Source organism: Coloeus monedula (genome assembly GCF_965178545.1).
Source record: "Coloeus monedula genome assembly, chromosome: 7".
NCBI lineage: Eukaryota > Metazoa > Chordata > Aves > Passeriformes > Corvidae > Coloeus > Coloeus monedula.
In genome coordinates this window covers 8,768,703-8,795,045 of record NC_138787.1, presented here as the reverse complement: position 1 = coordinate 8,795,045, position 26,343 = coordinate 8,768,703, and the positions used below count along the sequence as shown (strand labels likewise).

The following is a 26,343-nucleotide window of genomic DNA, read 5'->3' as shown; positions in this document are numbered from 1 at the left end:
ACAAGGAAGGCAGGAGCAGAGTTTATGCGAGCCACAAGCGACTGCACAAAGCAATAAGAGCTCCAAAATCAACAGGAATCCACTTTCACAGTAGCACTGTTCAGCTGCTTTTCCTAAAGCTGGTCCCCTGATGCAGGTCATCGGGGCTTGCAGCAAAAAGCAATCCCTCCTCCTGCTCTTTGGAATTTTTAGATGCTTGTTTTATCAAAGGAAAACAATTCTTGAAACCCAAGATGCCAATATAAACTCTGAAACAGCAGTGCTGACCTACAGATACCACGAAAAGTAAATCTAGAGCACAAAGTAAACAATTTAGTCATCCGGTTTTTACACATTGAACTTGTAGCTCACCTACGCTGAAGCATGGCCTTTAGACAGCTTTTTCCCGGCATATAGGGTTTCAAAATAAAGTAAAAACAAACAGAAAAAAACCCCCTCAAACCTGCCCAAAATGAATTTTGGAGTTTCAACTTCGAAACTAGGATGCAGGTAGTAGTCCCTAAAAGGACAAAAATAAACCGGGGCTGGATCTGAGAGTGGAACGCAGGTATCTGTATGTTCAGAAGGATCACTTATTTTACAAACAGGCCAGGTTTGTATTTACATTTAATTTTCAGTAACCTGGAATCTACTCTCCAGTGTCCACATACAAGGCTATTGTTGGTAAAAAAATTCAGACTCTTCAGGTCTAAAAGAGACAGCCATAGTTTTCCTTTAAAATACCATTGTTCAATATGAAGTTGTACTTCGTAGGGAAAGAAATCTCAGTCAAAAGCCTGTTCTTGCAATTGAGCTTCTGCTTTGTTTCCCATGAAATAAAGTAGAACTTATTACCTAAGGGTAAGTAAACCACTTACTTTTCAAAGTAAAAACTAAGACTGAACTACACACAAATACCCAACCAAGCTCTAAGCCCTCCAAGCCCAGCCAAGCATCACCTCCATTTCACAGCCAGGACCTGACCTGTCTGCCCCACTCCATTGCCAGCCACCTGCCAGGACACAGCTCCCAGACTTAAGTGTCATATTTTATTCACTAAATGAATCCCAGACTAGTTTAGGTGACCACCCAGGCAAGGGCTGGCTCTGAAGTAGCCTCAGAGCTTGCCCGTGAGGTTCTGTTCATGAATATTTTTAGGGATGGACAGTCCTTGAAGGCACTCAAAGCAGCCTCTGGATTAAGCCTCAGCATTACCTTATTCCACAGAAAACTCAGTTACACAAGAAGAGGTAATTTCTCTAAATAACTTCCTGAAGCACACAAAGGAAGGCTTTCAGCAAGTGATCAAATCACCCCATGTACCTCTACAGAAATCCAACACTGACAGAGCCTCCCGCCTTGACTTCAAACAAATACAAGGGTCATAAGAAATTCTAAAGGTAGAATTCCTTTAAAGAGTCTTTGTTCCCATTACACTATAAATAATTAGATGTGTGAATAAATTAATGCATATACCTACACACATTAAAATATTGATATACTTGAAAATACAGACAAGGCTAGTTGTTACATAAAACTTTAATTCCTTCTTGATGACTTCCACCACCTCTTAGGCTATTTTCTGCACTACTGATCCTTGTTTCCTCATGTAATGTGACAAAAGTGCAAAAATAACTTTAGAATCTGCCAATATCTACTCTCACATGTTTTAAAACTAATACAGGAAACAAGATTTTGTCAGGGTTTTTTCCCAGTCCCTTTTCTCACCCTTGGACTATCCTTTCTTTTCCTCTAGATGGTGCAAGGTCCTCCCTCTTCACAGCTGGGGACAGAGGACGATACCCACCTCCTTCAGTCTTACGAGCCGTGGGTGCAGTGTTTATTTTTGGACTCAAAGCTGCTACCACGGAGTTTATTTCTGGAGTCTCCCTGGTGGAATTAACTTGAAATGCCTTTTGCACAGCTATTATCCATATAGGCTGTGCTGTTGATAGCAAACTAACAGACTAACAAAACGTCTATTTATTCCTCCCTCCAGTTTCCAGCAGCCCTGCTCAAACACAACCCATGCATACACCAAAAGCTGCTTCTCCCATGAGTGATGTCTAGACTGCAGCCACACAAGAGGCTGTATTTTCATGTATCCAAACACAAAGCAGCTCTAAACCAACTGCACTGCCAGAGCTGCAAAACCCTCAGGCAAGCCAGCACACCGGTTAGTAATTATTTTTACTTAAAGCTGGCCAAAATCCCAGTAGGCATTTAACTGTCTTCTTGCAATTCAACTACTCACACTGCTTCAAATCCAAATCCAATCTTTTAGAATAAAGCTAGTCATTTTCTCCTTCTGACTTCCCACATTTTTGAACTAGCTTGTAGACACTAACAAAAAAAAATTTTTTCAGTGGTCCTGAAGTGTCTATTTAAAATCCAAAAACAGAGTGAGGAGTTTTGACTAGGTTCAGTTCAGATACAGAACATTCAAACAAGCCTGCACCAGTAGCTCAGTCTTGGAACTTGTCACAGAAGCCGTGCATGCAGCTGAATGTAAGAAATAAATAAACCAAATATATACACCAAAGATTTCTCTTGACACCAGGACCTTTTCTCCAGCCTAAGAAGAGCTGTCAGCCTGCTTTACTGGCAAACAGACGGGCTAAGGCTGCTAAAGGAGAAGTGCAGCTTTCCTGACGGGAAGGCTGAGCAGAGGTGGTTTGTTCCCCTCTTCCACCCACTGGCATCAAATGGATTCCTACCATTCATATCTCCCTCTGATTCAAACCTTTTCAAGATAAGTACTGGATTATGCCACCCAAAATTGCAAATAATTAAGAGTATTGATACCACATGTTACAGTAACCTGCATTTCCTTGTCCATCTCTGCCTGAAGTCCTTTTTTTTTGTCAAAATACTTTAAATTAATGGAGGTATTCAAAAACATCTGAAAATGATACTAACAACGAGCACAATACCATAAGTGCTTGTCTCTTTTTTTCTTCTCTGTTACTGTACTAGTTTGCATAAAATGGAAAGAGCTTAAGGACACAGGAAGCAGTAACTGTGAGCAGGAGGTACTTTTCCTCCAATCACATTTAGAGTCATGAAAGACAGAATTAATCTCTTCCAACATCAACCTCTTGCTCATAAGATGGCCATCAAGCGGACACAAATTTCTGGAAGGAGTTTGTAACACTGGTGTTCCTCAACACATCATCTCTCTACCTGTGAATTCACCCTGAACACTATCAGGCAGGAGGTGCAAGCTCTTCAAGTGTCCAAAAATATCCTTTGACTCATACAGAACAAAGCAAGAGCCATAGGTAGGACTGAGCTCAGTTCTGCAATTAATTCAGCCAATGCATGCTCAGAGATTATTACATTTAATTATTCTAATTTTTAAATGCTAAATGAGATTTAGAGTCTTGTAAATGAAATTTGAAATCATCTATCTTTCCAATATAGTTTGTGATTCCGCAACTGTAGTCTGCTTCATGCTATGTTTGGTTTTACTCAAGCGCCTGAAATACAGAACAGCCCTTGATGACGGCAAGCGACGGAAGCAGAGACCTTGTTTCATGGCAACACACACTGGGAATTTGCAATGCCTTGTTATTTACAGTTCTGAATATTGATTAATTCTGAAGTATTAGTAAACTGATGCTGTTTAAATTACAGGTAAGACTATTTAATTACGATGAATTAAGAGTTAAGTAATTAAAAAAAATATTTACTAGAGTAAGTGAAACATCTACTTACCTTCAGTAACTGAGATTCTTTCAGAAAGCTCATGCCCATCTATTCCACTCCCGAGATGTGCAAACCCCACAGGGTGAGCCAAGGCTATTCTGGCCAGCCATATTCCTGAACTGCCCCACTGCTGCCTCTGCCTCCCCTGATGGAGGCAGAAGAAACAACCATTCACTAATCCTGACTCCAGAACATGATACCCAAAGGTGGAGAGTGGGTCACACAAAGCAAAGTGCAATTGGATCCTTGCATACAAGCCTCTCCCCCAGGAATCAGGGAATTCCAACCCAATTTAACTAGCAAATATTACATAGTATCATAAGAACGCCCAGGGTGTGTGGATGGGGCAGTTTCTCCTTTCCAGTGCCATCATCATGAGCAGGACAGCAGGAGACGTTGTGGGAAGCAAACTAGGTTTGTATTTCTCCTTTCTAGCAGATAAAACCAACTAATGATGAACTGGGTTCAAGGGGTACACAGAAAAAATTCCCACAGAAATCAGAGCTCAAGATTCAGACCAACTGACTCCATCAGTATTAGATCCCACGAATCTGTAGTTGGAAGAAACTTCCAGGAAAAACTGCCTGGTATGAAGCGTCAAGAACAGGTACTATGATGGACCCAGCCAATATTGCTGCCACAGATATCCCAGAACAACAGATCATCCTAAATATTTCAACACAGAAGGCCTTACAGTACCCAATGCTGAAGCTTCAGCAGTGCTCAGATGATAATGTCGTGACTGGAGAGCTTCCCTGCCTGTGCACATGTGTGCCTGGACAAACAGAAGAGCCTGGCAGAAGAGGAGCTGATCTCAAGAGCTACTCACTAACAATTTCTGACAGATGTCTTATACTCTGCTTCATAGGGTATACCCATCCCCATCCCTAAATTTTGGGAATGATTATGTTGATTTCAGAAGGTACAAATACTGGGAATAAGAGAGAAAACTGAGTACCAAAGCTGCCTTCACTAGATTACAGTGAGCATGGCCATGCTTGCTTCTACCTGCTGTTTCCAATTTCTTCTGGTACCAATGAATTATCACACTTTTTGCTTTTAGAAACAACAGAATTAAGCACATCACTGAAAAGACCCCCAAAATATCAACTGAGCATTTAATCATCCTTCACTAGACTTAAAAGCTAAAGTTGGCTGATTCCACTTTCTTGGTTTTGGGGTTTTTTTTTTTTAAAAGACCTTTCATGGATATCCATAAACTCAAACTGTGCCAGCAAGAAAGGTTTTTGAACACCTAATAAGGAAAGCCAAGTTAGAATAGCAGTAGTGAGTAATAGTGAATCAGGCAGTTCCACAGAACCATGAATTAACAAGAGGGAGTCAGTCACAGAAAAATCCAACCTGGCTCCTGTCATGGATGACCAAAGGTGTTACTGCTGCATTGTTGGCCATGAACAGTATCACAAAGGAATGGTAGGTCAATTAAGCATTTCAACAAAAAGTTTACTAGATCAAGTGAAAGATTTAAAGCATAAAGACTTAGACCCTTCAAGTCACAAGACAAAGACAAAGCAAATTTTCATTTCTAGGTGGCATGCATTTGCCATCAGCAGCTTGGATGGCAATACTTCAATGTTGCTGCCATGTCGAAAGCATCCAAGTTATGTAAGAAAATGACGTGCTCAAAGAGTTTCACTTACTCCACTATCAAACTTTTTCAGCATTTCTCATCAGCAATGAAACATTTTGTCAGTAAATAATGGTGGCTGGAAGTTCAAAAATGGTAAAGTAATTCTTGCAGTAAACTATCACAGAAATGTCGCGATACCTACTTTGGTAGCTCCTTTTCAAAGACTAACCCCCTGCTAACAGTTCTGCAACAAAGAGCATAGGGAATATATACAGAAACCTTAAAAAGAGGAATGAATGCTAAGCCATTGATCCTGGGTGCAGAAAAAAAAACAAGAGCCTTTGAAGTAATGGATATAGACATCACTAACAGTGCAAGATTTGGGACCAAAGGACTGGGATCAACCACAGTCACATGAATCAAGTGGAATGCTGATGGGTGCTTTAGTGACACGAGCTGTGTTAAGCAGACAGGACAAAAGGATGTCTGTCTTTTCAAGGACCTATTGACACACTGATACCCACCCACACAACAGAGCAGAGTGGGGCAATGCTCCCACTTTCCAGCCTGTAGGCACTTCACAAATTGTGGGTGACAGTTTACTCTTAAATACAAGACTTGGAACTGGAATTATTCCCAAAAGAAAGGATTTTGCTCTCAAAGGACATAAGGCACCTGCACTACAAACAGACTGACTCCACCCTACAGGTCGAAAGCAGAATGGGGAAATCTTACCAGATGCTTGCAGTCTACTCTTGCTGTGAAGGCTCCTTCTAAATACTAGGATCAAGTTGCTATAAATCTTCTTCTAATTTTTAGGCTATGTATTCCTTACCTGTTTTCCTCATTTTGGAAATATTTATTAGCTTAATCAAATCTTCTGCCTCCCTGCTTTTATCTTTAAACACTGCAAACAGTCATATTACTCCCCATCAGCCTTGGTATATGGGACAAAACGTACTCAGCTGGATAAGCCTGCTTCTCTATGTCCTCAATCATAATTCTTAATCCTGCTCTGCAATGGCATGAGTGGGGATTTTTTAAAACATGTTTAACCGAAACAGTTTATTCTCAGATCAACATTACATTTTAATTATTTGACTTGCAATAATTACAAGTTGGAGAAATTTAAGAGAGAGGTCCTTTAAAAGAAGTGTGAAATGTACTTTCCATTCAGAAGGTAAAAGCCACACATATAACCAAAGGCAGGTCTATGAGTCCAAAAAACCCCTGATTATTGCATGAGTAATTCCTGAACAAACAATAAAGTTGCCTGCCTCAAGGAAAAAGCTGGGCTAGTGAATGACATCAACAGGAAATGAGTAACATTATCTCTTCCTATCACTCCACTTGTGTTCTCAGTTCATTGTTTTGACAAGCGCTCTGATCACAAGGGGTCCTAACAGTAACATGCCATCCCTCAGCAAATTACACACTTCCACATTTGCATTTAGCCTGCTGGGCTTCAGCAGAAAAATAAAGGGAATATGGCCTTTTCAAGTCCCTAAATCACTTCATTTCCAATGACATAATGAAAAAATACTTAGAATCCAGCAGGAAAAATACAGCAGGAAGTGAAAATACTAGTTACTGCTGACCAAAAGCCATTTTTACCTATGCCACTTCTAGGACTCCCTAAAAGCCAACAGATTACAACATGGTGGTAAAATCATCATGCTCAGTGAAATGACAGAAGCCACCATCACAAGCTACAAAGGGAAAATTCCAATTGTAGGTTAGGAAAAAATTCTTCAATCAAAGCATTAAAACACTGGGATAAGTCACCCAGCCAGATTACAAAACCTCATCGCTGGAGGTTTTCAACACTTGACTGGCAAAGCCCCTGAGCAACATGATCCAACGGACACTAAATGGTTCTTTGAGCAGGAGGCTGGACTGTAAGATCTCCAGAGATCCCTCCCAGCTTCTGTGACCTCATGGTTTCCTTCTCAGGTTGCTTACAGTCACTAGTGCCTCCTGCACCTCATACAGATAGGTTACAGTAACTGCACCTAGCTAAGTAAATCTGGCCTGATTTAAGAAAAGATACAATATGAAAATAAATTTCCAATTCACAGTGTGCACATGAATTTTGTAAAACCACGTAAAGGCACAGCTATGTGCCAGCTGAGTCAGAATCAGAGCAGAGCAGCAGCTAAAACAGGAAGCAGCACCTTCCAGCAGATATGCTGCTCCACGTGCCTGCCTAGCACATAAAATACATCAAAGTATGCTTGGCTGGAACATTTTTGAGGATAGAAAAACATTCCAGAATTACTTCCTTTTCCCCTCGTCCTTCCTACAACCCCGTTTCCTCCTCAGCCTTAGTGCTGAGGTGTCAAAGTGTCTATTATTCTCCGAACATCCCCCTGCCTTGTCCTCAGTCAAGCACCAGTGACAGCTTTATTGCCTCAATTAAGTCCTGCTTAAATTAAACTGGTAAAAAACAACAAACAAAATACCCAACAAACTTCCCCCTACCACACTTCTGCCACTCAACTCCATTCTAGGCTTTATTCAGCTAAGCTGAAGCCTCAGATGTGACCATCACGTACCCCTGCTACGCGCAGAAGAAACGCACGTGGCATTTTTAGGAGTAGCTGAACCATGTGCAGAGCGGTGCCACTCAAGTCTTGCAAAACCTTTTAAATGCTCAGTGTCCAAGTGATACCAAAAGTCTGCAAAAGCAGGATTAGATGCCAGTAATAAAATTAACTCCTACTCACATGAAAATCAAAAGAAAAGAGGGCATTTCTGTTTTGCACACAACATTCTCCAGAAGGAGCAAATGGCAAATCAGAAACCACACTTGATTCAAGGTAGGTAGTTTAATAATTTAGACTATTTAAATTATTCAACATACTGGGACACAAATTCCTGAAAGAAAATGGGGCTGTGCATGACTCAACCGTGTCTTTACATATATTAGTTAGTCATGCCTTTCCAGACTGGACAAATGTGGAACAGACAAGATGCCAGCATGATGAAATAATAAAGCTTTAGTTAAGATTTCTACCCAGTTTGAAGCCTCTTGCCAACCCTCCAACTACTACAGACATTTGTGGACTCAGATCGTCAACAAGACTCTGCACTGAAGGCAAATTATTAGGTGCATCAAGTCATTCTAATATGACATCAGCTGAAACAAGTTTTTTCTTCTTTCACTGCAATAACTGACTCTGAGCTCCCTTCAAATAATCTACAGAAATACTTTTTAGAATTAAAAAAAAAAAAGTCAGTAAAAGCCTACAAACAATGTTTAGGATACTAAAACATCGTACAAAAATTACGCTCATAATTAATTCCTTTGTTCACAAATTACTGTGCATCAATGACATGTATGTATCAAGACCAAGAGATATAAGAGCAATAAAAAACCAACATAATCCATCCCCCACCTCCCACCCACCCTCCTCTGAATCCATTGCCTTTTTATTCATCTACCCACCCACTGGTCTTCTGACACAAATACATGCTGAAAACCACAATATAAGAGGCAAAATAATTTTACAGTAAATCACCTGTGGCTCTTTCTTTATACCTACTACTCTTTTTCCTTCCATCATCTTTATGACTTTTAGAGAACAAACTCTTTTGATATGCAATGGTTTTACGTATAATAAACATACAGCTAATTTTACAACCATAGAACAAATAACTTCAGCTTATAAACCAGTCTACAGAAAAGCTAAATTAACAATTCTGACCATCCTCAGTATAGGAAGGCCCCACCATCACTACCAAAACAATGTGGGATTTGGACCCATCCTTGCTATACAGGATTTATTACAAGCTGTATTTTTCCCTTCATAATGCTCAGGATCAGCAGTTACTATGCTGGCACTGGCACCACTAACCATACATTTTCTATGTGACTGAATCAGTATCTTCAGAACCAGACAAATACACAGTGATGTTAATATTCTACTGCACCAGGACTTCTTTATCAAAAAAGCCACGGTGACAAAGTTTTGCTTCTTTGATTTTTGCTTTCCACTTTCTAAGACATCAGTTCAAAGAGAAAAATAACTAGATTATTGCACAAAATGTTTACAAAATCTTCAGGAAGTTTTCAGTGACTGGTTTAACTAAATCTGCTTATTCCACCTACTTTTTCAGAATCTTTTTTAGAACAGAGTGCTCACTATCTCAATTTCAATCTAAAAAACGTGTTTGAACAAATCTGTTCTCCATTGAGAGAAAAAAAATACAATAAAAATCAGCTTAAAATAAATTTATTAAACAATACAAAAATAAGCATGCTGGAAATCAAGATACATAAATAACATACAATGCAAATGAAAAATGGAAAACGAGACAGGTAACTTAACAACTGAGCCAAAAGGTACAACACAAATGCTAAAATAAAACTTTAAAAAGCATTTACATTTCTAATGAAATGTTAATGATGCTGACAAAGAAAAACAAACAAACAGCTAAAATGCTTGAATATCAAGAATTGCTATTACTGTAGCACAGGTGAACACTAAAACCGTTGCAGACTTCACACATGGAATGACTAAAACTCTGTGGGCCCGGCCTCTCCCACCTGCCCATCGTGGGTGACGCCTCTCGGCACACCCAGCCCTGGCCTTGGCCGCCCAGGTGCCCTGCCATGAAGAGGAGCCTTCTGCATACATGGCAGGCCAGGGCAAGAAACTACAAGTGTGGGCAAGTTAAAGAACAGCTGGGTCAGAGGAGTCTCCTCCTGACCCCTCCTAGCTAGAAGCTGCCTTCAATTCTGAGGCAGGCTTCAAAAGCATATATTACAGAACTGTAATATATATTTATTTATTTATTTATTTAAAGACTGTGTAAGCTGTACTCTAAATATTCTTATTATGCATATTAAAGACCTAGTAGTTTCCTTATTTTTGTATTTCCCATGCAGGACTTGACTCTACCACAAGTTTTGCGTGTGGAAAAATCTTCTATCTTCAACCACATCTTTAGAAGTGGCTTCAAACAGTACTAAAAATCAAGGTGGGTAGAATCAGATCAAGCAAATCCTGCATCTTGCCTTTTCCATTTTTAGTTAAATCCATGATGCATCCAGCAACATGTCACCACTGTAAAAACTTTTCATTAGCAGCACAGACACATTATGTTCCCTCTTGCAACTGAGGGCATTTCAGGTAAAGTATTTCTGTGGGATCTGAATACTTCTTATGTCTCTGTAGCTACTAGTTTATTGTAAAATCCTCAAACAGGCAAGACATTTTTATAATTCAAGACTTTGCCTTTATTTTGAGGATAAGCACTAACAAACCTAACCTTATCATCAGAGATAAGAATATAAAACAGTTATTATTCAGCAATTCATGACTGACACTTATTACTGACATCTGCACCACAGATTTACCTCTTCATCCCAGTAGGGCATCAAATTCACTGAAAATTTATGTTATGTGTTGTTTTGCTTAATATTTTCATCCTAGGCTTCAAAGACAGGAAGCCCATCCTTTTACAATATTCTGCTAAATGAAGATAATTCAGGGTTTACTCAGAGCTTTTTCAGATGTTTATGCAAAACCAAGAATACCTAAACAGAGTAATTAAGAGCAGCTTGCTTTCTCAGAGAACATAAGCTCTGTTTTATGCATCTTCCTAAACTCATAAACACCCGGATGGGTCAAAAAAGGGACAGGAAAAAACTAACTCTGCCATTAGGGAAAACTCACCTATCAACATTTTGGAGTTTTAGATAAACAAAAAAAGGGAGAGGGACTGGGGAAGGGAGCAGGGAGAAGAGGTGAAGGTGTTCCTACGGAATTGTCACTGTCCCTTAAAATCCTCTACCAGCTAATACCATTTATCATTGCTTGGACAAGTTTCCCCAGTTTGATAAACCGGGACTCTGTGTGATGTGTACTAGGGATGGGACATATCATATAATTTGCAAATTTATAACGGAGAAAACTTTATAGAGAATGATTTTCTAAGATTTTTAGCATTATTAAGAATCTAATTCCTACAAGTGTTAAGAATTTAGCAAGTCTTTGACCTCTGTCCAGAACTGCCTCTTGAGCCTACCTGAAGCTTAAATATATCATTTGGAGCTACATCCTACTCAAGATACTCAAATTATCAAATTATGCAGTTTAAGAGATGCAGCTGCCTGTAGAAAAATGCAAGCCCTCTTTCTCAGCAAGCTGACAGAGCTGCAAACTCAAAATCATTTCAAAAAGCAGCAGTTAATGATAAGTTCTCAAGAATTTGCTCATGTGTAAGTAAGTGAAACCTCTCATCTTCATATACGAACATGCGCACACATTAATGGCTGAAAAGTAAGTTAACTGTACACAGTTCTAGTAAGATCTACCTATCTGCTTCCCTCTGAACATATTTCCTGCCCACTGCTCAGTTGGTTACCACTCCAAACCCCAGATTGCTTACATTCCTTTCCAGGGTGGAGCACAGCACTATTAGTAAGGCAGACTTCTGAGTCAACTACCAGCTGGCAGCACAAGCAGCAAGAGAGACACTCAAAATAGTTGTGTCAGAAATCTCTCTGCTGCATTAGTTAACTTGCAAACAAGACAGATTTTTTTCCTTCTCCTCCCTACTTCTCCCACTCCTGCCCCGGCATTTTTGCTCTCTTTATTACAACATTAGCATTAAGAATTATTAATGGTCTGATTAAAAGAAAAAATAATCTTCACTAGCATGGCATATGCAAAGGGTCTGTTTCTGCTCAAATTTGAAAGCTGACATTAAAAAAACCCTGATGTGGTACTAATATGACTCAGAACCCATCTCCACTTAATATACAATTATTTAGAAATTCAGGAATTTGGTGGATTTTGTTGAACACTATTTTATATTTTAATTAGTATTCTATCTTTGCATGCTGACCCTGCTCAGTGGACACAAGTTCTTCCTCAGCCTCAAAAGTTTGTATACTTAAAATTCTCAGATATAAACAAAAATAAACAGGTATATACCACTTTTGTGGTATATCTTCGAAAACACTAAGATTTACCTTTACTTTTTTTTTTTTAACTAAACGTGTTCTAAGTAACTACAAAAGTCAGTTTACAGCTTTGGGTTTGTTGTTTGCACATGCTTTTTCCCCACACACCCTTGAACTTTGACAATCTTTTTGGTATAGCATACAGAATTTACATAAAATGTATATATAAATGAAACACCAGGTAAACAATATTCAAACCAAAGTTAAATCTAGAGATGCTTGAGGGTTTTTAAAATGAAGAATTTAATGAAACCAGAACCCATTCGTTTAGTTCTGCTCTCCCCGACCTTCCATTCTATACACTACGGTTCTGGAGATGTCCTCGTTTGATTCAGGTGACACTTTTTTCCATACTGTTTCTTTTAAAGCAAGTTCTTGCTGGAGATTCTCATAGTCCATTGGTCCAAAGGAATGCTAGTTGTTCAAGCAACATACATTATTTATTAGTGTACTTGAAGGGAAAATAAAAAAATCCATACTTGCAGTCATTGCTAACAGACTCAAGTTTCTCAGCTCCTCACATAAACTCTTAGTTTCTCTTTTCCACTTATAAAAAAATCAAATTCAAAACTGGGTATTTTTTAGATGTATACATGCAAATAGAAGCACTTTTAAAATCATTCTACTTCACCTATTGAAATCTTCATGGCTTAGTCAAAACATTAATGGTATTGAAAACAAAGAGGTTTTCCTTATCTCAACACCTCACACTTGTATCTTTTGTGTAGCTGGAGTGGATTCAGTTCATTCCCAGAGACTGCTTACGCTGCTCCCTAAGTAACAGGCTCTTGTCTGCAGCACTATTCATGCCCGAATTCACTGCCTGTGCAACTCTCAGCAGGTCATGTGGGGTCAGAGATACCCCCATCAAAATAAAGCTAAACACATCTCCTGCATTGCAGCACCCAACAGAAAGGCTAAGCCCACCAGCTGGTCAAGTCTTTATTAAAGGCAACCAGTACAGTAAAACTCTTTGCAACTTAGATCAGATACCATCTACTTAATCTAGCAGGGGAGATGAACTGTATGAAATGGAGTTCGTTTCTAATATGAAATTCTACTACAAAAAACCCTGTGATAGTGTGGTCCACCCAGGCAAGTGTCCACTAATAATGTGCACTAACTGCGTTATCTGAAAGCTTTGATGCAATACATGTCATTGAGCAGTTTGGCATCTGGAGAACTTTTCCATATTTCTTCTGAAGTCTACAAGCAATACTCACTGAACACAGACAGTAACTTACCCGCTGATCACCACCTTCTCTGCGAGGATCAAGCTTTTTTGCAAAGTGTCTCAAATTATCGTAGTTATGGAAATTGCACAAAGAAACCAGATCCTGCAAATATTTAAGAACATGCATTATTATCTGCATATGACAGCCAAATGCATATACGTTAATAATACTACCCCTTACATTTTGCATCACATCCTACTAACTTAAACCAGTAAAAAGAGAGGTTGATTTAATAAATCAATACCCATGTCTGTAAGGCCCTTTAAACATTGCACGACTATATGATAAAGCTCTAATAATACCTTTAAACTCCTTCTAACGAAGAATGAAACAAGGAGCAATTTGCAAAATACCTATTTTAATAAATTCCTACTCCAGCTGTATGGAACATTTCAGGAGCAGAAAGAATAGCCTGGGCTAGTCCAGTACATCAAACTGCAGTCCAAAGAATGAAACAAGGAAATGTGTGACATAATGGATCCTAAGTCAGTTTGAGTTACAGCATGAAAGGCTGTAATTACAAAACTTGGCAACGCTGTTCTATTTTTAAAAGTGAATGTTACATTCATGTTACTTGTATGCCATGATCATGTATCAGTTTTTGGGTCTCATTGGAATGCAGAATTGACGCAGTAAATCTTCACCTAGCCTGCTATTCCAGGATTTTAGAGTTAAGTTACCAGCACAATTTCATATGAAATTTAAAGTACTTAAACTAGAATTAGTAACATCTTAATTTGAAGCTGTACGAATGTTAGATAAATAGAAGCATGAAAAGTTTTAACTGCTGCTCAACCTCCCATTTATAATTAAGCAATCATTCATTACAAGGTAGTTTTAGGGAGAAAAAAGGAAGAAATTTTTTACATTCTCCTCTCCCACAAAACATGTTTATTAATCATCACACAGTCCTCCCCAAAATCTCTCCTGCTTCTAATGCTGCTATCATCAGACTATCCACAGCCCTTTCACTGGCACAACATGAAGCTAGGAAGAGCTTGCCCAACAGCTGGGTATCATGTATGAAGACATCTTTTACGTCACATGGTTTACAAAAATCAGTTTAAAAATACATCAGAACGGCAATATTTCATTACAATCTTTTTCTTTTATTGCAATGAAATAAGAGTTGCATTTCCAGCGTTTTGAAAACTGCACTTTATGACAAGAGAGGGAAAGAAGTCTATAAATAGAGCTCTACAGTTTTTAATGCAATATACTGGCATCCAGCACTTTTGTTACTTCATGAAGTGTTCCTTTTCAAAGCTTTTCCACAACAGATTTCTACAGCGTTTCTGGCATCATATTTTAACACTCACTGAATTCAAGTGCTATTTATTACTAAAAAGCAAATATCTATTCTATGACTTTCACCCTTGAATCAATGAAACTTGTTATGTAGGGAACAATCACAAATCACCATTTAATTCACTTAGATCTCAGCTATGCCAACTGAAACTCCATAAACATCAGCTGCAAAAGCAAAAAAAAAAAAAACCACCAAAACCCAAACAACCAAAAACCCCAAGGGCAATGCTGCTTACATGACAAAAGTGAATTCCTTTAACACTGTTGCCCATCTTGTCCAAAGGAGGTGACCAGCACATCAAGCCCATGACGTTAGGAACAACCAGAAGAATGCCACCAGCAACTCCAGATTTTGCAGGAAGACCAACCTATAGAATAATCAGAGCATTACTGGCCTCTGCAGATGTTCCTGACTATTGTAACACAGTGCATCAGCATTTTCCTGAAGATTATTGTGTAGCATTTATAAAACATGTATCTGGAAGGCACTTGAAGCTAGGAAAGCATTATTACTTATCTCTTTTTAGATAAACAATAACCTGATGCAGTTTGTGACAATCCGAGGCTCAGAATCATAAAACTATTTGCTCTCAGAATACAGTGAGTCAGTAATACTGTGAAAAAAGATAATTTAAATCTATTATAAAACAAGCAACTGTGACTAAGCAGTAGTACACAAGTGTATGTCTCATGAACAGCTTACAACAAGGTGGTAGAATGAAGCTGTAAAAATCTTGACTGGAAAAGGCAAAAAACAAAACCACAAGAAAATTGCAGAGTGTCTATGAAATCATACAATAACCTACTTATTTACAATCTGAACAAAGGCATTACTTTTTTCCAGAAGGAACTAACATGTCATCATAGCTCTCATAGCTCTCCAAGCAGCAACTCTTAGGTCACACAACGCCACCATAACCACTTTTACGTGTATGCACTAAGGAAAAACTAAAAATGCTCAAACCAGAGTACTGAAAGTATCAATAAGATACAGTCCATCTCGAAATATTTACATGTATGGAACACACTGCTAGAAAACAGGAGCACAGTACATGTGCTGTGTATGACAGCCATTTTTACAACACATAAAGACAATTTCTGAGCCTGAGCTAGTGAAGAAAAAACAACTGTCTGCAAAGGCTTTCTGCTATCCTTGACTCCCATACAGCAGGATTTCTGCAGCCATGTTTTTAGTTCCATCTGCATCATGACCTGTTTCTCTCATGAACAGCCTTTCCTAAGGAACAGTATTCATGTTTTGATAGGAAAAGGATTCCCAAATGTGAAGGCAGAGTGCTATAAGGTATGTGACACTAGTAGTGCCGTGAATCTTAGGTGAGATTTTCCCTTACAGTGTGTTCAATTTCTAAACAATTCATGTAACGCCCTCTCCTCTGCCTCAAAAACAAGGAAGCAACCCCTGGAACACAGAAAATAATAGCACAGATTAGTCTTCTTGGTCAGCTGTAATTAACACTTGGAAAGTACTTACATGGAAGGCAAACTGCCCTGAAAAGTCATACATGCCACAGGAATGCATCAAACTCAAGGTATTCCGGACTGCTTCAGGACTCAGGACTCTCTCACCAGTGATTGGGCAAAAGCCACCATTAGCCAGAGTTGCTGCCATCACACTTGCTGACTCACATGTTACTTCTATTGAGCAAAGCTTATGGAAAAGAAATAGAGATTATAAGCATTGGTACTTCTAGCACAGTAAGGCCAACTACAGCAGGACCAACAAAATACAGAAATATTATAATAACATCTCAAAATCACCTGTAACATACATTTGTTACAGATGACACTAGTAGCATCAATTAATACAGTCTGAATCTTTCTACTATAAAGATCCCAGTGACAGTGTTTGTAAGCCCTCTTAAAAGCTGGGGACAGTATTTTTATGGGTTAGTGTCTCTGCTCAATTCCTCCCCCCACCCCCCCTTATGTTCCTTTGAGAGGAAGAGGTCTGTAAAACAATCTCAGTATTTTGCATCTGCTTAAATGGCAAAGCCACAGAATGACTGCTTTTTTCAATTTGAGCTTGTTTTGTGTGGTGGGTTCTTTTCATTTTAAAGCATTAGAAGATCCCACACGTTATTAGAAGTACAATTTAAAGCTGCAAATTCTAGCACATGCAAGTATTAATGCCAGCACTTCCTGCTGATGCAGCTTTATTTCACCTTTCTCATATTTAATTTTTTATTTAGTAATTATACAACCACACCATAGTTTTTCCCAGGATCCCTGCTTCAGTACAGACTATACATACTTTGGTGACACATCAGGAAATGTGATATGATGCCATCACCTGATGCTGCCTCATTTCTGCAGAAACCAAAAGATAAGTTGGTTTCAACCTGAAGCTGAAATGCTGCTCTAAAAAGTAAACAAACTAGTGCTCGTATTCTTGCTTTTGCCAAACAGTCATTACATGATACTTCATGAAGTTACCTAAGCCACGTTTGCATGAGTAGTTACTACCTGGAATTCTTATTTTCCGGGTGCCAAACTCAATACATCCTAGTCCAATCAACTGGAGTTGCAAATCAAGAGATTGTCAGAGACGCATCTAAAATGGCAACCGTGTTTTAAACATATGAAGTATTACATAGTATCACCTACTTTGAAAAAAAAAATTGTTTCTAGGTTCTCAGTTTAAGCACCTGCATTTTGTACCTCGGTTCTCTAATCTGAGAACAATCCATCCTCACTTTACAGAGATAATAGGCAAATACCTTTATTCCTGCTCAGAAAGTTCCCAGTTACAAAAGGGAGGAAGGAACATTACAGAAAACCCAAAGAAAAGAAACAACTAGACTTTTAAGTAGAATCTGAGTGTTGGAAAGTTAAGCGTTGTACCCTAACAAGAAAACAGAAATGCTGCTCGTGTATGAGCTATCCTTTTCCTGAGCATGGAGCGAAAAGGGGATTTTTCAAGAGAAAAAAGAAAGAATGACACATGGTCATTAAATCAGAGATCAGAATGCACAAAAATTAGGCCAAATTAAAATACATCAGAAAAGTTAGCTTTAACATTTCTTAAGTTATGAATAGCTTTCACTTAGAACACATTATCAGGCAGTGGGATACAAGGCATTTAAAAAGCACGTTTACACAGTAAATTCAGATAAATTACACGTTCTGTTCAGTCACAAGGGAAGTTTAGAGCAGACTATTAGCTTGTACCTAGTTTCTAACTCAACAAGAGGTCAGCTACAGCTAATCACACATATCTTACTTCACAAACACTCATCTGATCTAAAGATAAGAGAGCAGGTGCATCCAAACACAAAAAACTTGAATAAAATTTGCATTTTGAAAATAATGGCTTATGATTTGCGTAAGTAACAGCAAGTCTCCAAGTCAAAAACAGATTTTGAGAACGGAACTCTGTGGGTTTTTTTTTTTTTTTTAAACTCTCCCAGATGAAGTGAATCAGTAACACAACTTGAACTACCTCTTGAGAACCCTACACAGCAGGGCTGAGTTGTGAGCATTTAAACATTAGGAAACCCTTACTGAGGAAATACCTCACACTTGCCAAGTTCTCATTTTGTGACAGTTGCAAACAACTTGCTGAAAGTCAAAAAGAAAAAAAATGGGGGAGGGGGAGAATAAACATATATATAGATTCTTTTACTCAAAATTAAACTCACTGAATTAAACTAAAAGAAGGAGATATTGCCATTACTTCCCTTGTACCACTCCCCTCAAGCCTACAGCTCAGCATGCATTCTCCAGTTACACAGTAAAGTACTCCACAGCACAATAAGAAGCAGCAACCCAAAGAAGAAGACATGTTTTGTCAAACTCACTGAAGTAATACAAGACATTTTAAACTTCTACTAGTGGTTTAAAGACTATTGCTAGTTTGTATTAGCAATAAAAACATCTGAGTAGATCACCTAAACAAAAGCAAATCTGGATGCATCAAACACACATCTGTCATTTCCAGAGTTTAACAGAGGCTGAGAAATTTAACTGCAAGTCATTAAAGCCTCCATGTCTAGGCACAAATCAGCTTCTACTGCTTACAATAGCAATTCTAAGTCTATAGTTAGTCTCAATTTTAAAGTCAGTTACCTGAAAATAGAAGTCTAGTATAGCAACCATATCCGTGCCTTCAGGAAAGCACTGAGGAAGAAAAATAAAGACTCTTTAGGTAAATTTTTTTTTTTTTTTTAAGTACCACTTTTAGAAAGACGTAAATTAAGCTATATTTTTGTCAGCATACTAAGCATTAAGCATATTTTAATATAAATTTTTAAATATAATAAGTAGAAATATTTGATGACATCAGATTTAAAAATAACTTGGTGCAGCAATATCAATAAACTAGGTACTAAAATATTTTTCAGTACATCTTTAAATGTACTTTTTTCAGTACATCTTTCCATCATCTTTAAATAAGCAAACTGAAAAATGCATCCAGGAGTTTTGTGAAGTCACCTGTACAGCACAGATTATATGCTTTACAACAAATAAAACAAATTACCATGGCTACAATACAGAAAAATATTTAGAGGTGTTTTATGAGAATGGCTTACGTATCACACTTTTTTAATGACAGCATTTGAATAACATTGATAAGACATATACAGTATTAATTTATGCCATACTGTACATAAAATAAATTAAAAGTCTTCACAGACTATGGATAAAACCCAGCACACCATCTTCAAAATACACTCAAGAAAAAAAGAGATTAACCTTTTTTTCTTTCAAGTAATAGCCAATTGCAAAGTTTCTATCTCCACTCTCTCTTTCAGACTGGAACCTAAAAGAAAAAAAAAAAAAAAAAAAGACAAGGCAACATGTCAAACTTTCCAAAAAACCTCCAAAAATCGCTGAACTCAAGATGTATAATGTAATTCAGTAAAACTGCATGTAAAGGATATACCACTTCTGAACACAAATATTCTACTAATGGGACAGAATTGGCCATAGAAGTTCATCCCAGTTCACCCAGCTGGATTGAATCAGCATTGACATCCAAATACACAAATACTGGTTACCCACACAACATAAGCTGACTTGGAGATAAGGCAAAGGAGGGCAAGATCCTAATCTCGGAAGCATTTCTAAATAGGCCGGAGTGGAATGGAACATCCCACAGCGAAAGGGTCATTCCTGACCAAAGCAGAGGAATCTGAGGATCACACACACAGCAGATCAGACAATGACCAGACTGATGGCTGCACTCCTCATTGTGATGATTAAGGTAAGGATGAAAACTAAAGGAGGAATACCTGCCTGGTATTGTATAGTACACACCTTTTATTGTAACAAAGCTCAGGAAAAACACCTCTGCATGTGCATTCCAGCTGGCAACCTGGAAGCAACTCTGCTAAAGGGAATCTTCATGATTTCCCTCATGCTGCCTGAAAAAGCTCTCCAGATTTTCGGAATGCTATACACTGAGTTTATGAGGGGAACTGTTTCTTCTAGAAAAGAATTTAAATATGCAAAATAAAAAAGCAGAGGGAGTCCCAGTTGTTATGAACAGTGCTTTCTAAACATTTGCTACGCAGCCACCAACATGCAGAGTTTAATTTTTAATATGAATGCCAGGAAGGGAAGAGTTGCACTTACAGCTCTCATTGCCATAGCACCAGCAGAGCACTAAGACAGAATACTGACATTTCAAAGAGGTAACCAACACTTTTAGGTGAAATTCAGCCACACTGATGTCAGAGACATGCACAACTTTAGCTGTAAATTTTAAGTCAAAGACACCCTCCAATACAAGGGATGAAATGCTGGTTTAAATGTAAATAACTGAACTTTGTCATAAGATCATATGCCAGTTATCAGCTGAAACACTTTCCACCTAACCTCAGTAAGTGAATAAAAAATACTTACGTAGCATTACTGAATCCAACATACTCATTACCAGCCATTTTATTCATGAACTGCATCACCTGTTAGAGACAAAGAGAAGGAAAAGCAATATTTTTACACATGAAAAGGTTATCAACTTTCAACCCAGCCGTACCCTAAATCTTGCAACACCATTTTACAAATGCAATACAAATCACTAAATGTTTGAACAACCAAGTATATCTACAGAGACAAAACATAGGATATTATTAAAATTTAACTTTCAATCCTTTTGCCATCTTGAAAATTTTCCATTGAATTTAGTTTAAAAAGCAATGTTATAACATCAACTTACGTAGTCAAATTTTTCTGCATTATTTGCTCCTTGCTGCAAGAAAAGAAAAAATAATTTACAAAAATTGTTAACACAGGAAAGAAGTTAGTTCACTTAACAGTATTAGGATTTTAATGCACATAACTAAGGTATGAGGCTAATTAAGAATAAGGTACTACAATCACTTCATATATTAATGAAAAAATTAAAGTGTTAGGTAAGTAAATCTTTAATTATCATTTAAATAATCCTATGAATCTTAACCAACACCTGTATGTTGGAAATTAATTTAAACTGGAAGGTAATAAATGAAGGTATGCTTTATTTTAAGTGCTCTCTATTCAACTTTACATGCTTAGCATAAGTAAATGCTGTAGCTAAAGCAAAAAAAATACAGAAGTAACTACAAACAGGATAATTACAGTAAAAACACTAACTTTTTATAGATTAGTAAGCCAAAAGTATTCTCATATTACCAACAGAGCTGAGCATAGGGAGATTGAGGCTACTGAAGTTAAAATATTTCCATGGCCAGTGCCCATACTAAGAATTTAGATCGAAGACTAAAAATGAAGTGTTACCCCTTACTATGAAAATAACTGCAATTAGTTTTAAAATATCTGATTTAGTCAATATCTGATTAATGTCCTACCTATTAAAAATTGTTAAACAGCTAGAAAAATAAAACTTCACATCATAGGGCACATCATTGTGATAACAATGTACAGGAAAATCTAAATCCAACTTAATAAGGATGATAGTGAAACTTAATTCTTAGGGTGTGCTTGGTTTGGGTTTTTCAGGAAGGATGAGGGGTGTTATTTTGAGAATTTTTTTTTCCTCCCACATTGAAGAACATTCTCAAATTTATTAGCTGCCAGTTAAAAACATTAATTTTTCAGAGGTCTCTGATGGGTGGCCTTTCACAAATTCCTATCAAAAGAGATTGAAAGAGGAGTGGGAGGTAAAAAATAGCATATGGTCTACTGGGGGGAGTTTTTAATTTTTTTTAAGTAGCCAAGTAGAATTTTTGGAGGAAGTTTAAAAAACAATGGCATCGCATACACAAGTGGAAACAATGTATCTGTTTTAATACATTATTTTAATATTAAAGACACTCTATTTAGAATAACAAGCCTCTAACAAATCTCAAACAATTCAAGACGCTACTTGCACTGTGTTTAGTGTGGGGATGGGGAAGAAAGTGGAAAAAACGGAAGCTTTATATCAACCAGTATTTTACTTAATGAAATGCATAAAGCCAGTCTCATTTCCCACTCTGCATGTGGATTAGGGTATTGCAGATAATCTTGGAAGCCCATGCATCAGCTCATCTACAGGAGGATGTGCAGACACACACGTATGATCACTGGTGAAAGGAACACCACACTGTTCTCTCAAAATTATGCGCCAGTGGCTACCTTATGTTTAAAGGCTAATAACCTTACTCCTAAAGGCAATAATCTCTAGCTAATTTTCAATTAGATAAAAAAACGCATGATACATTTCATCAAAATGTTCCTGTATAATATACCAGAACACAAATCTTAAAAATTTAACTCCAAATCTGTTCAATGAAAAATAATTAAAAGAAGAAATTACCAACTTCATTGAACTGTTGCAGTTGTCAAAATATTCCATAGATCCTAATGCTGTAAAATATGTAACAACATTTAAACCACAAAAACCTTTTCAACCTTTCAAATGCACAATGAACATCTTTTTCTGGGAAAGTGGGTCAGCATTAGTTATGGGATGCTGCATTGATAATTGTATGGTTAGACATGTTTAATAAATTGAAACAGGTTCTTTTGTTAAAAAAAAAAGAAAAGAGGGAGAAAGAGATCATGCTTTCTGCAAAAATATAAATACATAATACTTCACTTTTTTGTTCTGCCTGGTTGAAAAAAATATTCCCTTCAACAAAAACATGGCTTTACCAGCAGCACATTAAATTGGTGGGCAAAGACTCAATGCAAACTTTTTCCACATTGACTTTTAATAAAAAAGGTTCCTTTTCAAAGTTCACAACTAAACTCGTATTTTGGGAAGAAAATCTTCTGCATACTAAGCCAGATGATGAGTTTTTAGTCCTTGATGTTCCGCGCACTTGTAGAGGTATTTCATATCACACACAAAAGCATTGTTACTGAAATCAGACTGCTCATTCACCTGAACTATTTGCTTAAGCAATCACACGATCAAGACCTCAGTAGGGATTTACTACAACATGTTACTGAAATGAGAAACTCTGCTTCCATACACATGATGACTAAAAACCCCAGCAGATTAGTTCCCCTCTTTCAGCAGCTGACAGAGGTATCCTGCTCCTCCTAAAAAGCTGAAGAGACACAGTGGCAACACACATTCTATGATTAAAATTCAATTGCAAATATAAAATCCTAACATTTAGAGTACTAAGCAGCTTTTCCGTAATAATTTAAACAAATATAAGAGACAAGGAAACTTCTGTTCTTCCACAAGCCCTTATTTTTAGCTTGACTGTATAAACCTATGAATTTGAGGGCAACCATGACAATACTTCTTAAAAAGCATTTTTAAAGTTCAGATGCAATTCAACCTGTCTAGAACATCAAAGAAAACATTCCATGCACTAACTCCACAAACACTTTGTACATTTACTGGAACATATGTTCATATACACACTTATACATGCTTGTGTGTATAAACATATGAAAAAACACTTCTAAATGAATACAAAATTAAATTTACAATGTTAGGACTGAAGCAGTTTGATAGGCAGAAAATTCAAACTTGCAGAAGACAGCTCAACACAATTTTGCAAACACTTAAAACCCCAATGAACCTATGGCTGTCAATCATAAATTTGAATTTTTTGACTGTGTCAGGTTTTAGTGATCTTCCCTTTTTTATTTTAAACAAGGTACTTGTACTATATTACTTGTATTTCTATTAAAAAATAGAAACAGTTGCAAAGGCTACATGCCTACATAGGAAAGAGACCCATGGATACTTACCAGAGCTTGCAACAACAAAATCAGGCAATACTTATTGGAAAAGTAGTTAATATTAGCCACTTTTCATTGATCAACACTGTTTCTATGATTAGACCATATAGCTCTTACCACGTGTCTCTTGCTAAAGCAATTTCTCAATTTTGAATCTAAGCACAGCTAACAAAAACACCTGGATCATGAGAAGTTTATAATCTTCTAATAATAGAAGATTATTTAAAAATTAATTTCTGGAATATTTAAAGCCAAATTTATAATCTAACGCTATCCTGTGATGAAAATATCCAGAAACAAAAAATCGTAATACTACATCAGAGTGCAAGAAAACTCTTTTTTTTACACTTGTGCATTTTTCTTTATGTCTTTTCTTTATGTCTTTATTTTAGCTTTCTGTACTTACACACTTTTTATATTTATTTGTTAAGATGGTCCTGTTCTGTGAGAACTGGTGTCTTGACAGTTTAGTGTACCATTTTCAGCTCTGAAATACTTGAGAGTACACTGTGACAGACAGTACTTGACCTAAGACAAATACTATGAAAATTTCAAATACATCACATTTTGTGTGTCCTTCACTTCTGTGCATTTGTGACCACTGAACAGACGTCATTTCACAGAATCTCATACATATTCTACATCAGATAACATCCAATATACTTGAGTTACAGTAAAAAGCAAGTGGAGAAAAACATGGATGTAAGTTCTATCCCCAAATTAGTTGCCAAAAGAAAATTAATAACCTAGGAAGAGAGGCAATGTCACCAAAGTAAAGACAAGTATCTGGTAGAGAAGATCACAACACCAACACATGATGCAAAGTGGTTTGTATGTATATTTACACAACAGTCTATCAGGAAGGATAACTGGAGTGACAGCATAGAGCAGTTAAGCTAAATCAGTACAATTTATTATAACTATACTGCCAAATAAACCATGCATTTTCCCACCTCTCAAGTATTAAACTGTAACTGCATAGGTTTCCTAATAACTGAATCCTGACAGCAAACAGACCCTTGGCACAGCCAGACAGGTTTTTTTCTACCACTCTTTGCCTCATTTACTTTCTGATTTATCAGTATATTTAGAAAGCTCTTAAATATATCACAAACCCCTCCATGTTTTATCAAAAAAAAAAAGCTTCCATTGAACTAAGGTTTTTTCAGGGTCAGCGAGATCAGCATTTTCATTTTCTCGTACACCAAATTTTTTGCAAGAACTATGAATTTTGTTATTCCCAACATGTCTAAATGCTTCCCATATAATTCAAGACAACAGAACACCTCCCTTCAGTGAGCTTTCAAGTCCACACTGTCTACAGTCTGCATGTGGCTGCCAGTACGTAGAGGATTTAAAGATGCTGTATTTGCCTGAACCTTTGCTGTTAGATTAGGAAAACTTTTATCTACAGATGGAATGTTAAAGCACACAATAAAAATGACTTAAGATTAATCCTTTATCCTCTGGTGATTCCATCCACAGCCATCTGCCTTCTTCCACATATTTCTCTGTGAATCCTTCCTCTTTATCTCACCTGCACTTCTAATACGACAAGTCAGTAAAGGTAATGTGGAAGTGGGAACTCCCTGACAAAACCACTGTTATTCCTGGAGTTGACAAGCTTTGAGAATTGAGTTTGAAGTTTAAGAAAACAGATCAAAGCAGTAAAATCTATCCCTACTACAGGCAATAAAGACTTTTCCCAGCCAATGTGATGTACAGAAAGCTGCACTGAATCTGTACTAAACCTGTACAGGAGTTAAATCACCTTCTTTCAAGCACCTATATTTCCTTGAAGATATGGAAAAAATTACTGTTTTATCTCATACCACTTTTCCACAAACTCCTGTAATTGCCACACAATTTTCTTTTGATAAAAATTATTTGAAAATTGTTGTAACCACGTCATTTATATAACTAGTATTACAGGCAAATGGCTGTACAATTATCAACAAGGGAAAAGGTCCTTAGGGGTTTTTTTTAAATTTTATTTCTTTAAAAGTGACCTGCAGGATGTCCTTTTGCTAATGCATTTTTATTGTAGATACATCCTTTAAACTGACAAAATAGTCTATGGAGTGTAATGCAAGTACAATCAGAACAGAGCCAGGGGTTGAGGCACCAAAATGTAAATACACTGTAGCTCCAAACCCAGGGCAGTCGGAGAATCACTTAAGATGGCAGGAGCATGATACAGCCATGCCTAAGTAACTCAAACAAACGTACAATTTAACATGCACATACCCCTCATTATTTATTATTATGGACTGCAAAGACCATGTAATGTTACAGTTTAGGTCCCTGCTCTGTTCCAAGGTGGGAACACCAAATTCTTACAGAAGCCAGAACCAGGTAAGTGATGCTAAGAGCCATTTTTACCCCTAAAATGTTAACATATT

At 37.3% G+C, this 26,343-nt stretch overlaps 1 protein-coding gene across 1 annotated transcript in view; it reads right to left on the bottom strand.

Annotated features, from left to right (window-relative positions):
* The window catches only part of GLS (glutaminase), a 63,938-nt gene that overhangs the window by 11,483 nt on the left and 26,112 nt on the right, over positions 1-26,343 (bottom strand). Inside the window, exons 8-14 of the mRNA XM_082285345.1 lie at positions 20,973-21,005; positions 20,660-20,718; positions 19,508-19,574; positions 18,881-18,931; positions 16,287-16,463; positions 15,031-15,162; positions 13,496-13,588 (exon numbers count right to left, since the gene is read on the bottom strand). Of these exons, the coding sequence (XP_082141471.1) occupies positions 13,496-13,588; positions 15,031-15,162; positions 16,287-16,463; positions 18,881-18,931; positions 19,508-19,574; positions 20,660-20,718; positions 20,973-21,005 (612 nt within the window). The remainder of the gene's footprint in view (positions 1-13,495; positions 13,589-15,030; positions 15,163-16,286; positions 16,464-18,880; positions 18,932-19,507; positions 19,575-20,659; positions 20,719-20,972; positions 21,006-26,343) is intronic.